This window comes from Acomys minous, assembly GCF_964271855.1.
Source record: "Acomys minous genome assembly, chromosome: 8".
NCBI lineage: Eukaryota > Metazoa > Chordata > Mammalia > Rodentia > Muridae > Acomys > Acomys minous.
In genome coordinates, this window is record NC_140489.1 from 41825928 (window position 1) to 41844022 (window position 18095).

Consider the following 18095-nt stretch of genomic DNA (forward strand, 5'->3'; position numbering starts at 1 on the left):
ATCACAGTCTCCATATTTTCTGAAGAGGAAAATACTCCGTTTTTCTCCTCTTTAGGCAATTGATTATTTATAGAACCCAACTGCCCCACCGACTCACATGGGAAGATCCTGTTCAGACAGGAGGTTCAGTGTCACGTGATAGGAAGGGAGTTAGGGGATATGAGGCTGGCCCGGCTGCCCAGGCCAGCGCCTCCAGGGGTCTGGTTGCCTAGGTGTGTCTACCTCTCACATGTGGCCCGCTCAAAACTCCTGGCATTTTGTAAGGATGTCTCACCGACCCACCAAACTCTCATTTAGACATAGAGCCAAGTCTTGGTTGCCCGAACGTTCCCTTTTCTGGAAACATTTGTCAAACACTCTGACAAGTGTGTAAGTTGGGAGAAGACGGGGGGGGGGGGAGGGGTGCGGGGGGGGGCGGGGGGGGGCGGGGTAAGTCCTCCACTAGCTTCAGACGCATCTTTGGGTACTTAGCTGGCACGGCTTACTCTCCACAGACACTGGAGATGCGAACGTGAGCAGGAAATCTCGCACGGCCACTTGGAGCTAACGGTCTAGCAGGAGCTGGAGGCGCGTGGGTTGTTGGTGATGACGGGATGTGAAAGGCCCCTGCGGGGAGGTGCGTGGCAGGAGAAGGCTGTGTGGCTGAAGGAAGAACGCATCAGCTTCACCCCTGCCCAGAGGAGGAGGAATGGGGGGCGAGGGCAGAGCAGCAGCCTCTGGGGCAAGGGAAGGACCAGGGGCCCCGCCTGGAGGGATGAGCTCGGGAGGGGCAGGAGGAGCCCTGCTGTGGGTATGTTTTATACTGAGCTATGGGAAACAGTGAAAACTTTCAACTAGAGCATACCAGCCAGGATGAGACTGGGAAAAGAAGTTTCTAGCTACAGTGAACCAAGAAGGAGGGGTCAGGCACCAGAGGGAAGGCCATCCAGGGTTCTGCATGAATTAGTCTGAGGGGTGTATGCGTGCTCTAGGGTTCTGAAGTAGGTAGTCTAAGGCGTGCGTGCGTGTGTGTGTGTGTGTGTGTGTGTGTGTGTGTGTGTGTGTGTGTATGTGTGTGTGTATGCCACAGGTAGGTGTCTACAATGACTCTTCAGTGATGTTATTGACAGAGATGGGAAATGCAAGATGAAGCAAGCGGAAATCGAGTCTGGAAGGAAAGATAATGTGACACAGGAAAACAGTGGTGCTGGACACCACGTAAGGAGAAGATGGCGGTGAGGCCTCAGCATCTGGAATTGGCAGATTCAGGCTGTTTCTGTTTGTGCTGTGTGTTCGGAACCTCTGCTGTTCTCTATTCCGCCTCATGATCTTCGCTCTGCTCGGCTCTTGAGTCTACATCTTCCAGTCTCAGGGCAGTGTTATGGGGCTCAGGTGGGTAGGGGATGGGTATCACGGATTCCAGAACCAGGAAGCCATCAGCTCAGACAGAAAGGTCTATGTCTTAAAACTCCTGCTGGCGAATGTGCTCCCAGCCGTCATGGCTTCTTGACCTTTTGCTGTGTTTTCCTACTCCTCAGCCTTGTCTGGCCCCAGGTGCTGAGTTTTTCCGCTCGGATGCTTCATGATGAGATTTTCCCAATATTTTTGATTTTTATTAGTTTCTCTTCTCTGGAGTTGATTATTATTCTGGCTTCATCGTTCACTGAATGTCAGGGCTATCTTGACTGGAAGGCATTTTTCTCTCTCTGATTCAGCTTGACGTGCTTTCTTCAGCGCGCCACCAAAGGCACATTCCCGAGCGGGAGCCTCTCAGATAAGCCATTAGGCTCCGCAGATCGGAAGCCATGGTTCTGCATAAATAGGCATTTTGATAAATCTTTTTAAAAAGTCTTTCTCATGGGCTTCTTGCTACCTTATACCTTTTTGTGTGCCATTGGCCTTGGCTCAGCTGGCAAGAACGTGGCTATTTGTCCTTTTTTTTTTTTTTTCTGAGACAGGGTTTCTCTGTGTAGCCTTGGCTATCCTGGACTTGCTTTGTAGACCAGGCTGGCCTTGAAGTAAGAGATCCACCTGCCTCTGTCTCCAAAGTGCTAGGATTAAAGGAGTGTGCCACCACGCCCAGCTTGAATTTTCTTTAATTAAATATAATTTGTTGACAGTTTCATGCATGCGGTCAAATTTAAATTTTGTTTTCACCCTCTCTTCTCTCCCCCTGACACCCCTTTTTTCAATAAGTCTCCATCCTACTTTCAAATCATCTCTCTTTGTGTGACTCATTGAGTGGAATTAAGGGTACTTACACAAACGTGAGTGGGGTACTATTAACGGGAGTATGGATAACTTGTTGGTGGTTACACCACTGAAGAAAACGATACCCTTTACCTCAGTAACCACTAGCTGCAGCCTTTCCCAGAGGGGCTCCCTCATGGTCTCCCTCATCCATGGTGAAATCTTGGCAGGTCCAGTTTGATGCAGGTAGCCACAGCCGTAGTGGATTTATAAGCACCATGGCCAGAAGATATCTTTTGGTTGCATACCTCTTTTATCCTCTTCTGGCTCTTCCGTCCCCTCTCTTCTGTGATGTTCCCTGTACAGCGGAGGATGTGTCACAAGTGTCCTGTTTAGGCTTGACCAACCCACCATCACTTATTCTTGGGTTTTAAGTCAGTTATGAGTGTGTGCATTGGCCTCAGCCAGCCCTGCGTTTCTCTGACCAGATCCAATGCCCCGGTTATTTCTTTAAGGTGGATCCAGTGACACCCTCAGTGCGGGCTGTGGTTTCTCACCAGACAGGTGCCTACAGCTACCCATGATGCTCAGAGTCACAGCAGGATCCTAGTTCTCTGCCTGTGTGGCTGGACAGCTGCAGCTAGTTCCTTTAATGTTTTTGGGCTTTGGTTTTGATATTAATACTTCATAGGCTGTTAGGAAAGTGAGTAGCTAGGTCACAGGAAGGGGATTTAGACAGAATTAAGATAAATGCTCTAGACGCTGTCCACCACGGTTGCCCCTTGGGTAGCTCTGAGCCCTTGCTTTATGGTGAATTTGAATGTGATGTTCTGTGAACTACAGGGTCCCAGACACTTAGCATGAACTCCCTCCCCCCCCCCAAAACCTGACTCGACAAAGATTACTTATTGAAACAAAAACATATTGGGCTAAGAAAATTACATTTTTGTTTCTGGCACTTCAATAACTGAGTCAGCTGCTGAAGTCAGTTTCTCCTCTTCACGTCACCTCCACAGCGTGGCTGCTGGAAAGCCCCACATGCCCCTGGTGCTTGAATTCGGCCTCTGTCAGTGTCTGCGCTCCATGGCGTATCCTGAATGGTATTTACCAGCTGAAGCTGGAGGTGAAGTCCCCTCTTCCTGCTGGCCTGGTTTCTCCCCTTGCTGTGCCCGTCAGGGTCTCCTGCAGCACCCGTCCTCATCCGGCTTCCTCCCTGGCACACACTGTCCCAAGCTGTGAGGAACCAGAAACTCACCGCGCTCTCTGCCGGGCCTTTAGTGATTCATTCAACAGATGGTTTCAGTAATTGATTTAAGTGATTGTCACCCAGGTATGTTGCAGTACCAAGGAAACATCCGTGGACAGGAGACGGCCCTCATTTGCATGTACTGTCCTTTCCCTGAATGACTAGGCCCCTCTTCCCTGTGACCTCCCACAGCATCTTCTTTTTTTAAGTCTTATTTTTATTTATGTATATTGTATGTGTATGTACGCACATATATAACCCATGTGGGGATGGCCATAGAGGCTACAGAGGGTTAGATTATATATTAGGATCCAGATGACTAGATTTACTTATTTATTTATTTTTGGTTTTTCGAGACAGGGTTTCTCTGTGTAGCCTTGGCTGTCCTGGACTCGCTTTGTAGACTAGGCTGTCCTCGAACTCACAGCAATCCACCTGCCTCTGCCTCCTGAGTGCTGGGATTAAAGGTGTGCGCCACCACGCCCTGCCCTAGATTCGTAATATAAAAATCTCCCAACAAATTGATATAAAGAAGTTAGAATATTAATAATACTCTGCTGTGCTTGAGAGGGGAGCTTACCATAGCTATCCTCTGAGAGGCTCCATCCAACAGCAGATCACTGAGACCCATAGGCAAACATTGGGCAGAGGGCAGGGAGCCTTGTGGAAAAATGTGTGTGTGTGGCGGGGGGTGGGGGTGGGGGTGCGGTGGGAGTGGGGTGGGGGTTGGGGGGGTGGGGGAGGGAATAGAAGCTTCAGAGGGAGACTAACAGAGCCAACTAACCAGGGCCCAGGGGGGCTTAGGGAGCACCAAGCAAGGACCATGTAGGAACTGGACCTGGGCCCTCTACACAGAAGTAGCCAATGGGAAGCTTAGTTTTTATGTGGGTCCCCTAGGAAGGGGAGTGGTGGCCGTCTGTGACATGGATCTGTTGCCAGCTTTTTGATCACTTCTCCCTGGTGGGGCTGCCCCACAAGGTCACAGGGGAAGAGGATGCTCTCAGTCGTGATGTGACTTGATATGCTGGGGTGGGTAGGTGATGGTGGACTCCCCTTTTCTGAGGAGTAGTGGAGGGGGGAGGGGGAGGAGGGGGAGAGAGGGTGGGACTGGGAGGAGAGGAGGGAGGGGGCTATCATCGGGATGTAAAGTGAATTGAAAAAAAAAAGAGGTCAAGAGTGCTGCTGAAGAGTGAGAAAAGGACTTAAGCCATGTGAGAAAAGGGAAATAATTGGAAAGATACTAGGACTCGTTCATAAGAGCTTACATTTAAACACCACTGATAAATAAATGAGATGAATCTGGAATAACAAGATTCTCTTCCACGTGGAGGGTGAAGTGTGTAAAACTAAGCTAATACTGTGACAGTCCAACCAGTTGCGTTGTAGTTCCACACGGCGGTTCCTGTTACTGGAATTTATTCATATGGGATCTATGAAGGTAAATGATTCATGCTCAGTGCGTTTTATTGAAAACTTTATTGAAGGAAAGACTTGCCTCTAAGATTGCTTAATAACTGTACTCCAACCGTTGCATGCATCACTGTGTATTCTCGCATTTCCTATACTGTCTCACCTGGGGAGAGGACTTGAGAGCCTTGTATGCGGTACTGGCTGCTTTTGTGTCAACTTGACACAAGCCAGGGTCATTTTGAGAGGCAGGAGCCTCAGTTGAGGAAAGGCCTCCATGAGACCCAGCTGTAAGGCATTTTCTCAATTAGTGATCAGTGGGGGAGGACCTAGCCCATTGTGGGTGGTGTCATCTCTAGGCTGGTGGTCCTGGGTTGAGTGACCCAGAGCAAGCAAGCCAGTAAGCAGCACTCCTCCATGGCCTCTGTATCAGTACCTCCAGGCTCCTGCCCTCTTTGAGTTCTTGCTCTGATTTCCTTCAGTGATGAACAGCAACATGAAAGTGTAAGCTGAATAAACCCTTTCCTCCCCAACTTGGTTTTGGTCATGATGTTTTGTTGCAGCAATGACAACCTTAACTAAGACATATGCTTTGTGTGTTCCCTGAGTCTGTAAGGTTTCTCGTGAGTTTTATAAACCTGGCAGCCTCCCTGCTCCCTTCAGGAGGAAGTGTTTCAATCTCAAGGACCAACTGCATGTTACCAGGTTCCTGGATTTATTCATAATGACACCACATGTACTCACTGTAACGGTGGCACCCAGGGAGATGCTCAATAAAATATGGAAGAAATGAAGGAAAGAGTGTCTGGCACACAGTAGGCGCTCAGTTCATACCTGTGAACTGAGGAAGGGCGAAAGTGCCTGGCACATAGTAGGCACTCAATTCATGCCTGTACACTGAGGAAGGGGGAAAGTGCCTGGCACGCAGTAGGTGCTCCATTCATACCTGTGAACTGAGAAAGTGCCCAGCACACAGTAGGCTCTTGATTCATACCTGTGAGGTGATATAAGGAGTGCCGTGCAGAATAGACAGGCTCTCCTGTTTCCTCCTCCACACAGAGGCACATTTGGGAAGACTATGAGTCTTTTCTAAAATACAGTCACTATCTACCAAATAAAGTTCTGTTGCTTCCAGTTGTGGCTAACACCAGCCCTGCCATTGTCTGTGAGACTACTTGTGGAGTTACAGAAGAAGGGCTTGGGGACCCAGAAGCCTTGAGGCCTCGTTCCAGGGAGAATACAGGACACACTTGGCAATAAAGAATGCTTCTTTGTGGCTCATTAAACTCCTTTCTGTTCCTCTTGGATAGACATGTGCCTGCCGTGCCCTGCACAGCCACGATATCCAGAAATGGCGGAGTCAGGCGGAAATAAAAACAATTCACTTCAGCCCCTAAGTGACGTGCCCCTTAATTCAAAATAAATCTGTGGCAGTCAACAGATACTTCTTTCAGATCATTCTGGAGAAAGGCTTGACTTGTCCTAGCAAAGTCAGACACAGGCTTCATTATTTTTAGTCTTGTTAAAAGAAGTTACCATAGCAACGACACCATCATCTAGGACAAATGTTATCTCATTGAGTCAAATAACACTAAGAGCTGTCCCACAAATATCTAGTGTTGTCAAAAGAAGAATTGACTTTTCCAGTAAAATTAATTCCTTCTGAAAGTCTTCACTATTCATCTTCATTTGTGAGCCCAGAAGTTTCCTTCCTCACAAATAGGAGAGAGAAAAAGCAATCTACAGCTTTCTAAGGGCCAAGGCTGACCTGGCTTGTATCTGTTTGCAGAAAGTGATTGATTCTGTTAGTTCCTTAAAACGTGTAATTTCATTTGTGGCTTTTAAATCACCCACAGGAGGCATAGCAATAATTAATTTGACCCTCGGGCAGAGTATGTGTATTCTGAGAGAGCATCAGGAAAGCTGCTTTGGAGCGCAGATGCTCCTGACCTCTTGGGATGTCTTTTTAGGTGACAGAGCAGTTACTGAGGAGGTGAGGCACCTTCATTCACTTTCTGGCTGTTTGGGTTTCCTTGCCCCGTAAAGCACTTGCTCACGGCCTTCATTTCTGTGACTTCCCCTTCATTTTGCACAGGAAGAAGCTGGCATTGATCTCTACCTGACAGGTGCAGCAGGCATTGCTATAAAGCCGGGATGATCCACAAGTGCTCTGAAAGGAGCCAAGATGCTGTGGAATGCCAGAGACCCACAAGAGATGACCACGCCACAAAATGCCATCAAAGCTCTGCTCAAGAACAGAGTGAGACATGTGACAGCACGCTGACAGTGCCACTACATCACATGATCATCCTGACTTTTTACATTTTAATTTAAAAAATTTCAAGCATTTCATATGTGTGTACTGTATTTACACCGTTTCCCTCCTCCTTCCCTTCCAAGTCCCCCCATATTCCCCTCTGCCAAATTCATGATCTCATCTCCTTTAATTATTTATTGTTAAATATATACACACATATGTATACATCACCTATGAGTCTGTTTAATGTTACTCCAATGTACCTGTGTTTAGGGATAACAATCTGGGACCAGATGACCTATCAGGAAGCTCACCTGTGGGGAAAACTGATTCTCTCTCTCTCTCTCTCTCTCTCTCTCTCTCTCTCTCTCTCTCTCTCTCTCCCTCTCTCTTTCTCTCCTCCCTCCCCCTCTTGCCCCCCCCACCCCCTCAACATCCATTGATTTCCTATAGCTCTTCATGTAGGGGTGGGGCCTCCGGAGGTTGCCTGCACTGGTGCTGGCATGTCCCATGGTTTGTCACTATGCAGATCTTGCTTAGACAACCATAGTGTTGAGATTTCCTAGGCTCAGCTTTCCTGTCATGTGTAGAAGACACTACCTTGCAGCAGGCGTCCTGGTCCTCGGGCTCTTACAATCTTTTTTCCCTGGGCCTCAGGTTAAGTGTTATATTGTAGATGTAGCAGCCTGGACCAGGCACCCACCATCACTTATCCTCTGCATCTTGACTAGTTGTGGATCGGTGTACTAGCCCCTTCTATTTGATGCAAAAAGAGGCTTCTTTGACAAGAGCTATACCTATCTGTGGGCATAATGATCAGTGTTTAGAATGCAGTTAGCAATTACGTTGGTTTAAGAAAAAGGCACTAGGGGCTGAAGAGATGGCTCAGCGGTTAAGAGCACTGACTGTTCTTCCAGAGGTCATGAGTTCAATTCCCAGCAACCACATGGTGGCTCACAGCCACCTATAATGTGATCTGGTGCCCTCCTCTGGCCTGTATGTGTACATGCAGGCAGAGCTCTGTATACATAATAATAAATGATAAATCTTAAAAAAAAAAAAAAAAAGAAAGAAAAGAAAAAGGCACTAGTAGTTTCCCCTCTAGGGTCTATGGTCTCCACAGCCATTGGGTAGTTGGTTTACAGTCCCAGGTCTAAATTCTCTCCTATTGAGAAGACCTTAAGTCTAATTAGACAGCTGTTGCATATCCCACAATATAAAAGTATCACTACTGAGCCACTAGGGACACCTTGTTGGGCAGGTCACTGTTGTGGTTTGTAGGCTTTACGTGTGGGTAGGACTACTGATTATAGTTTCTTCCTCTGAAGCCTGTAGAGTACCTTCTGATGCTATGGGGTATGCAGTCATCACTTGACTGACACATAGCCTGCTTTCATATCTAGACTGTTGTAAATAGCACCATCATAACCATGAGTATGCAGACACTTCTGTTGCGGGGTGACTTGGATTCCTTTGAGTGTATACCAACAGCGGTATGGCTGGATCAGACGGTAGTTCTAGCTTTTAGCCTTTTGAGGAATCTTCCTCCTGATCTTCATAGCGGCTGGACTAATGTATATTCTCAACACCACCTAAGTATCCATCCCTCCACTGTTCATTAACATTTATTGTTTTTTGTTTTCCTGTTGATGGCCATGCTGACTGTAGTAGGAGAGAACCACGGTGTAGTTTTGATTTGTATTTGCCCAGTGGCTAAATATACTGAAGACTGTTTTTGTATTTTTTTTTTATTGACCATTTGTATTTCTTTTGTGATGTGTCTATTCAGATCACTCACCCATTTATTAGTTAGATTATTTCTTCTTTTGTTATTTTCTGAGTTCTTTATGTATCCAAAGTACCCAGGTGGAACCATTATAGTTGGATTAAGTTTCTTTCCTCAGGTTGGAGAGATGGCTCAGAGGTTAGGAGCACTGGCTGTTCTTCCAGAGATCCTGAGTTCAATTCCCAACAACCACATGGGGGTTCACAACCATCTATAATGTGATCTGATGCCCTCTTCTGGCTGGTAGATGTACATGTACTCAGGCATTAAATACAGCCTCGGTGTTGGTGGAAGGGAAGATGGTAGATACGCAGATAGCTCGGAAGACTCAGAGTTCAAAGTTGCCTTTGTAGCCACAGTCCCAACCTCTGATTCTGTTCGTGCCGTGACATGTGGCACAGCAGAGGATGGCAAAACCTGGCACCTAACCACCATCCCTCTTTTTTACCCCCTCTACTTGGCTTGTTTGCAGTCACTTCAGCACAGCACTCCAGGCAGCAGCTTCTGTTGGCTACGGTGCTTAAGAGAAAACCATTTGCCAAGCCCTGTCCTATTAAAGGCTGTAGAAGTTGGTGGTTAAAAAGTGAGTGAGAGCTGGGCGGTGGTGGCACATACCTTTAATCACAGCACTTGGGAGGCAGAGGCAGGCGGATTGCTGTGAGTTCGAGGCCAGCCTGGTCTACAAAGTGAGTCCAGGACAGCCAAGGCTACACAGAGAAACCCTGTCTCGAAAAACAAAACAAAACAAAAACAACAACAACAAAACACAAAACAAAACAAAACAAAACAAAAAAGTGAGTGAGCCTCCATTTCTTTCAATCTAAAAAGGAGAAAATAAGAGTTCTTCACTCATTGCTGAAGAGCTGAGGATAATACCCGTCAGTGTCCGTGGATTGTAGCCATCTTGTAGGAACACGGCTGGTAACTACAAAGGTCGTCACTGGGCTATCAATGATGGGCGCAGGAGGCTCTGGTGCCGGAGCATACTGCATTACCAGGCAGTTGGGGACCCCCATTACTGTCTGTCTTTATTTTGTGAGTCTATAGGCCAGTATGAATGTGTTGAGTCTAAAAAGGCTGTGCAGGAATATTTCTCAGGATAGCAGTTCCTACTTGCTATCTTTGGAAGATCAAAGGCAGGTACAGTCTGTCCTCATAGTGTCCTGGGTCTGGCTGTTCTGTGAGAAGGCTGAAGGGCTGAAGCCAGCTTCCCACCATCTATTAAATAACCCAGTCCCAGGGATGGGAGATACATCGGGAGGTTCACTGATGTTATATTTTGCAAGAACAAACCTTTAATAAAGGGTGTATTTATTAATCTTTCTATGCAGAAAATGGAGATGCTTTAATTTGTTTATTTTGTGTCACTGGTCATTTAATATGCATCTTGAATGTCTCTGAGTATGTTGTGATTTGCTGTGAAATGTGAATTCCCCAGGGCACAGATGTCTGCTTCATTTACTTTTTAGAACACCCGGAGAAAGGGCCATGAACAAGTAGCTTTCTAATCTGTTTACGTGCTGTCACTGTAGAATGGGGTATAAACCATGCCCCTACTTATAGGAAGGGCTTAATTGTTGTACGTTCTGTAGGACCAGAAATATATGCCATTTTTACTAAAGTGCCATTGGAGGCCCTTCTGTGCAGTACACACAGATAAATATTGGCTTATTTTAATTTTAAAATCATAATACTAGATGACTTTTTAAAAGCAAAAACCCGACCCATGTTTTTAAAAAATCCCAAAAACATGTAGGAAAAAAATTGAAAAGCTCTCTTTAATCCTCATGTATGAAGCTAGTCATTCCCACTGTCTCTGTGTTTGCCTGGGTGAGTCATTTAAAGATCTTGTTAACGATACTAGTTAAATGGTTTTTAAGACTTTCAAATTCTCTATTCATCTGTCAGTAGTGATGCCATGTTGTTTCCAAATAAGATGTATTGTCTTGCTGCTTTTCAGTGTTGTAAGCGTAAAGAAGGGACTTGTCAGCAGTTGCTAGTGGCTTACTGTCTCCGAGGCAAGCCCTGGTTACTAGGAAGGAAAATTTGATCCATCTTTGTCCCAGTGCACTTGTTCTCTCAGAACCAGGTGAACTACCTCTGACTGTCTCCTCAGGATTATGTCACCCACCAAGGCAACTTTCTGTTTCATTCGGTGATGTCAAGAAACAAAACACTACCCTTGAGGTGAATCAGTTTTGGAAAATAGACACTGGCTTTATATTCCACGGCTTTGATGTGCTTAGTAGTTCCTGTAAGACTCTGCCTCTCTTTTGTTTTGATTGACAAGACCTTCCCTATATATTTGAGTATCCAGGGCAGCCTGATAGCAGAAGGGAGAGGACACTTACCCAGAGCAAACTTTTCTCACTCATTGCAACTTTTGGAAGCCTGGGGTGCAAGTGTCAGCTCTGCAAGAAGAGTTGACTCCAGCTGGATCAGGTAAGTGCCTCTCGGTCTCTCACTTCCTCCTGAGGGGAAGCCTGTGGAGTCCACAGGACAACATACCAGACCCACAAGAACTCCCTGAATGCGACATCCATAGGTGCTCTGTTCAGTGGACAGCCATGAAGGGCCCAGTGGGGGCTACTAGAGTTCCAGAAGGGACTAAGAGACAGAGAGGACAGACCCCATTGAGGGTTGCACCCTGGTGTTCCATCATTTGCTTTGAGACTGAGTCACAGCTAGAGATGTCGCACAGCCGAAGCATAGAGCAGACGCAATGTGTGCTGAGTAGGACACATTTTAGGAGTGACTACCATACCAGGCGACAGGTTGTATAATATTTCCTGTATGGTAGGTTGGGCTAGTAACAAAACACCCAAAATATGCCATTAATAGAACTATTTTACCTTCTTCTAGTCATTCCTCATCCATGACACTAAAAGTGCAAATGTGCTCAAAGCTCCTCACAGGACACATACATGCCTGGGTAAAAAGAAGGTGTGAGCGCTCATGTATTTTAGGCTTTACTTTTCGTTTGGTGTTATTCTTATTCTTCATTGGTATGGATTCCTTTTATATACAAGCCAGACCCAGGAGTTAGAGGTCATCAAAGAAAAGCCCTGAGGGTTGGTCGGGTGTCTAGAGAGAGCTACTTACTGCCTGCCTGCTGGAGCCAGTTAGGAAGATGCTGTCGGAGGTGGACCATTCCTTGGCTTGCTTCTTCCTGTAATGCTCTTTGCAAGGTCTTTTTGAGAGTGACCAACAGCACATTGTAGGCTGCACCGCTGTGAGCAGTTGGGTATGTTCAACGTTGTTTTGTTTCCCTCCCCGCGGGGAATAGCATGAAGCTGGCATACCTTGTTCTGGGTGCTGCTGCCCTCCTGCTTTTGCGTGGCTGCGACTCTGTTCTCAGCACCTCCCGTGGGAACCTGCACACTTTTGTGGGCTGTGCTGTGAGGGAGTTCACTTTCCTGGCCAAGAAGCCAGGCTGCAGGGGACTTCGGATCACCACCGATGCCTGCTGGGGGCGCTGCGAGACCTGGGAGGTGAGTCATACAATGGGCGTGGATCTCAGCGTCTTCCGGGCCAGCCCCTCGATTTCAGGCGTTCACTGTTTTGTGATGGATAGGAAGCCAGCACATCGGCCCTGCCTTCTGGGCCTTAATAACCCATTTGCACAACTATTTGGCTTCTTCCTAATGACCTGAAAATCATGGTGATGCTCCTCTTCAGAGCACTGGTGAGGTTGGTGATGTAATTTCTATGGTTCTGTGTGTTTGGGAGCCATCTCTAAGAGGTCAGGTGTTACTATTGACCCATTGTGAAGATCACGTGGAGGGAGCCAACGGGGAGCTACTGCAAAGTCAGGTAGAGTCGGTGAGAAGTTGGAAAGAGAGTGTTGGTCCAAACCTGTGACCACATCTCCTTCCTGTATCTTCTTAGCTCTGAGGAAGTCAGACAGTTACCCCAAAGAACCCGGAAGCTGCACAGTGAGTGAGGCCTAGTCCCAGGCTCTGCCACAGCTCTTTTCCCTCGGTTCAGTGACAGATTTGTTCTGTCTTTTTAAACTCAGTTATGCCTGGCCTCTCAAAGCTGGCTTAACTGGGGAGTGTTTATGATGATGGGCTGCCTTGACCTTCGAAGGTACAACTCTTCTTGAAAATGGTGACCTCTCATGACCTGGACTTCAAAAATGCCAGATTTAGCAAAATCAAAGCCAAACCAAAGACCCCCAAACGAAGCAAGCAAGCAACCAAGCAAGCAAGCAACCAAAAAACCCACCAACCTCTTAGACTCCACAATCTGAAGTAAAGTAAAACAAACAAACAAACAAACAAAACAAACCACAAAACCAAAACAAGCAAACAAACAAAAAACAAAACAACAACAACAACAACAAAAATGGGGAGCCCAACACATTTTTTTTCTGGCATAAATCGGCCCCAAATATCACATGGGACAGATTTATAAAATTTAAAAATTTGAAATACAAAGTTAACTGAGTCCCCAATTTTTCCTAGAATACTTAGAGTAAGAGGACACAGGACAGAGTGAGGGACTGAGCTCCTCTAGCTGCTCCTGGTGGGAGGAAAGGTCGCTGTTTTTATAACATTGAGGCAAGGGTTTCACCTTGAGCTGGCTTGCCTGCCATCTATAGGTGTATGCATATGTATAATATGTCTATGCATATGTGTACATATGAATCTACATATATATGCATCATCTATGTATTCTATGTTTCTATGTACCTGTGTATGTATATCTATATATGTATATGCTTGTGTATGCATCTATATAGATGCATGCATTATCTGTCTGTCATACATATGTATGTATCCATCATACATAACTTTTTTTTTTGCTCAGAACAAAAGAACTGTTCTCTGAAAGATTGTTATTAATTCATTACTACATATTTATAAGTGTATTCATGAAAGCCATTGATTACAAGTATTGAACTCTGACCTTTTGCCAGGGCTTGTGCACTGCACACATCACCTCAGCTAGCTCCAGGTCTGTGCTATCCAGGACAGTGGTGTTTTACTTTGTAGAAGAGGAAACCAGGCTTTGGCAGCATTAAGAGCTTTTCCTAGGTCTCCAGCTGTGGAAAAAGCAGGCTTGCATAGCCCGGCTGGCTGCAGGCTCCAGGTTTCTTTCTACGGATCTCTGTAGTTTATCTAATAGAATTATCTTTGAATTCAAGGTTTATGAAAGGCGAGGGGAAGTGAACTAACCTCCAGTCATCAGAAAAGAATATTCAGGAAGCTGCCTGTCTCTGTTGATTCAGTAACAAGCAGTTAATGCAAACGTCCTGGGTACCAGGCTGGCTGGGTGCTGGAGAGTAGTGACTGACCCAATGGAGCTTGCTTTCTAGATTAGGAGCAATGTCACACAAAAGTAAGATGCAGAAGATGGCATGTGGCATGGACAAACACAACAAAGCACACCCTAAACCACAACCAACAGGAAGTGGGGAGGGAGGGGAGCTCTAGGGCATGGAAGTGGGTTAAAGTGATTTAAAATGGGATCAGAAATCGCTACTCTGGATCAGAGAAGTGTGTGTGTGTGTGTGTGTGTGTGTGTGTGTGTGTGTGCGCGCGCGCGCGCACGTGTGTGCAGTATATGTGTGTATATATGCGCATGCTGTGTGTGTATGTATGTATATATGTGTGTGTATGTATATGTGTGTATGTATGTATGTATGTATGTGCATTTGTGTATGTGGTGTATGTGTATGTATATGTGTATACTGTGTGTGTGTGTTCTGGGCAGAAGAAACAGCAGATGCAAAGACCCTCAGTTTCTGATCTGAGTAGGGATAGGAGCCACTGTGACTGGAGGGTGGAGATTGTGTCGGTAAGGCCAGGGCCATAGCCAAAATATCAGAAATAATCGTGCAGGCAGAAAATGCAGGGACTTGAGAAGAATCCTAATGGCTGCGATGTTTTACCCTGAGTGAGATGGGACGTTACTGGCACTTGGAGCAGAGGTGGCCCATGACGATTGACTTACGTTTCAAAAGGCTCACGCATGTTGTGAACAGACTGTAGCGGGTAACGGTGGGAGAAGGGAGACTAGTTATTCGTTTGATAAATATTTACCAAGTGCATCCTGTGCTCCGTGGACTTTGGTGGAAGCTCAGGATGTGGTAGCAAAACAGCCTCCTGCTTTCAGGAGTTTATTCGGAGTGGGAGGAGTCAGAACATAAGTAAACAGCTAGTGATGGACGGCAGGAAGTGGCATTCCCTATTCTAACGGGTTTCCGGTTTTCTACCTGTCGGGGACAGAAACCCATCCTGGAGCCTCCCTACATTGAAGCCTATCATCGCGTCTGCACCTACAATGAGACCAAACAGGTGACAGTCAAGCTGCCTAACTGTGCCCCAGGAGTCGACCCCTCCTACACCTACCCGATGGCTGTCCGATGTGACTGCGGGGCATGCTCCACTGCCACCACCGAGTGTGAGACCATCTGAAGCTGGTGGCCCGGGCCTCACGGAGGCACTTGCCCTATGACTATATCTGCTCTGTCCTCTCTACTCAAGTACAGTTCAATTTGGGCTAGCCCAAGTTACCTTCTTTCCTCTACCCAGCTTAGGTGCAGGGTCCAGGTGCAGTGTGCTCATGCAAAAAAAAAAAAAGTAAAACAATATTGAACCTCTCTCTGGTTCCGGTGTCTGCAAATCGGCTGTTCCCTGCTTGACTTTTGGAACATGATTTGTATATTGCAACCCTCCCTCAGTTTTGGTTGATGTTGTGTCATTTATTTAAAGGAATTGGACGTTATTGAGCGATGGAAAACTTTTACATCCCCACATTCTGCCATTGACCTGGATTTCTGATTAAAGATCAAAACCAAAGCAAAGGAACCCTTTCTTCCTTGCTCAAAAGGAAACGCAGCTGCGAGCAGCTCAGAGAGAGAGAGAGAGAGAGCGCGCACCCTCTCTCCATTTCCCTTTCAACTGAGTGACTACCTAAACCAGAGGCAAAGACAGCCCAGCCTGTCACAGAACCAGTGTTTTTGATGTGGCTGATTACTCTCCCAGGCCAAATTCTCCAAGTTCCCTTAAGATCCCTATTGAGGCGTCCACTTGCCAATTAAAAACCACACCAAACCAAACTAAAAACCAAGACCTCAGAAAATGCAATTAGGAGCTTTCATTCAGGTTTAAAAGCACCCGAAGCTAACCCTATGCTTCAGGTGTCTTCCCACAACCTCAGCGAAGTGACTGGTCACAAATACCCCTCCCCGTTTACTATACCTTAAACTTAGACAGCAGTGTATTAGACTCAGAAGCCCAGGTGTGTGGGGGGGTAAGAGGACGGCACTGTGGTCATCGGACACTTGCTTTTTCTAAAATCTTACAGCAGCTGATTCTGTGACCTTCTTTTTAAGCTCCAACTTTATGCAAATGTTTTTAGTTTTGGCATCTGAGGGGCAGGGGTTGAGCTTAACTTTATTCTTTCTTTCTTGCTTTCTTTTTTGTTTATAATATGCCAGGAGCATCCACACGGATGTCAATAAAGTGTGTTCCCTGTCACCTGAATGCAGGCAAACTTTCTGAAAAGTCTTTTTATTTTATTTTGCTTGGTATGACAATAAAGGCATGCAGAACTTTGCGGTTCTTTTGATTGAAGCATTAATTTGGGATTCATGTTTAGCAAGGGGCACATGACTCTTAGAAGCATGCATCCCAGGGGTCCTGTCATCTGTAGCCACCGTCAGGTCCAAGCTGGGAGGCCTCAGTGCTCCCTGAAGGAGGACTTAATGAGTCCATGAGAATCTACAGAGCAAAGGTGGAGACTGATGGTCAAGTCCTAGGGTGTGAGGGTGAGGATCTGAGGGCAAAGGAGACGAGCAAAAGCCACCCTGCCACGAAGTAGCAGATGTGTCGGTAGGAGAGGAAGTCGCAGCACAGAAGGGCATCAAGTGGCTGTAGTCTCCTCTAGGGAATGGGTGCTGGTCACAGACGGCTCAAGGGGGGTTCTTTCCATTTCAGGGACCTTCCTCTGGGCTTTCTGGGGGTCGGTCTCCTTGCCGCCACTTCAGGGAAGATAGGTGCAGCATTATTAACAACTCTAGCAGGAAATAAGTGACACGTTTGGCCAGACGTAGAGAACCCAACGAGAGGGTGGGATACACTTGTGCTTTGGAAGTACTGGTCAACCATAGGGTGCTGTGATGGGAAAGGGCGTGGTCATCAAATACCAAGGGAAGTATCCCAACCTGCTCTACTTCCATCACCCTGAATCAAATGGGAATCATACGGGAAAGCAGAGACCGAGGGAGCCCATTGATTTGGTTCTCCATAAATGCTGGTCTTCTAGGAAGTAGGTCAAAGGAGGGGAAGGAGTGAATCCAAGGGGAATGGAAAAGGCCACATGACTGTGTTTGGGGGTAGTTTTAGCTCCAGTGCAGCAGGCAGTAATGGTGGTTGTCAGGACACCATGCAGGCTGTAGTATCATGATGGCTCACGTTTCCCTGATGGGAACTGCTGTGGGATTCACACAGAAAGGTGTGTGCCCGTTAAAAGCACATCGATAATGCTGGGGTGACGTGAAGGCAGGCTAATGGTGGTTACGAGCTCTGTGGCATTTAGGTGACTGGAGTGTGATCGAAGGCCATGGTGTGGAAGCTGCACTGGAAGAGGCAAAGCTGAAAACCAGGTCTATGAGCTAACCGGGAGAGCAGTGCAATCAGAAATGCGTAGGAAGGAAGGAGTACGGGAGACTTGAGAGTCTCCTGCAGAGGGACCTACTGGCACCTTCTTGCCAGAGGAGAGTAGACTTCCCTAGCCAGGAGACCACGTGGGGGACCCACAGAGGCTAAGGAAGGTGTTATGTTACAGCACTGACTTCTCAGCTTGTCCACTATTCCTATATTTTAATGCCTCTGCCTCCTAAGGCCTGAGGTTTTAAGTGTATGCCTTCACACCCATTTTTGTGATGCTGGCTATTGAACCCAGGGCTTTGTGGCAACTAGGCAAGTGCTTTATCAAATGAGCTGCAACCATAGCTTCTACCAACCCGTATCAGCAGTTTTCAACCAGCAGATTGTGACCCCTTTAGGGGGTCAGATGACCCGTTCACAGGGGTAGTCTGAGACAATTGGAAAACACAGATATTTACCTTATAGATTCATAACAGTAGCAAAATTAAAATTATGAAGTAGCAACAAAAATAAGTTTATGCTTGGGGGGGGGGCAGGGTTACCACAACATGAGGAACCGCATTAAAGGGTCACAGCAGGAGGAAGGTTGAGAGCCACCGTTCTAGGTGATAA

General features: G+C 46.6%; 1 protein-coding gene and 1 long non-coding RNA gene across 2 annotated transcripts; both read left to right on the forward strand.

The window, feature by feature from the left end:
- The first annotated feature begins 6286 nt into the window (after positions 1 to 6286).
- On the forward strand, positions 6287 to 7309 carry LOC311602957. Its single transcript, XR_014780904.1, has 2 exons — positions 6287 to 6815; positions 6918 to 7309. It is a non-coding gene; the product is annotated as an uncharacterized lncRNA (long non-coding RNA).
- A 3904-nt stretch (positions 7310 to 11213) lies between these two features.
- On the forward strand, positions 11214 to 15287 carry GPHB5 (glycoprotein hormone subunit beta 5; the record flags this gene model as incomplete). The annotated part of the gene is made up of 3 exons (XM_084792932.1): positions 11214 to 11307; positions 12152 to 12356; positions 15099 to 15287. Exons 2-3 carry the CDS (start codon positions 12153 to 12155, stop codon positions 15285 to 15287), a joined length of 393 nt encoding a protein of 130 aa, XP_084649058.1. The 5' UTR covers positions 11214 to 11307; position 12152.
- Positions 15288 to 18095: the final 2808 nt, after the last annotated feature.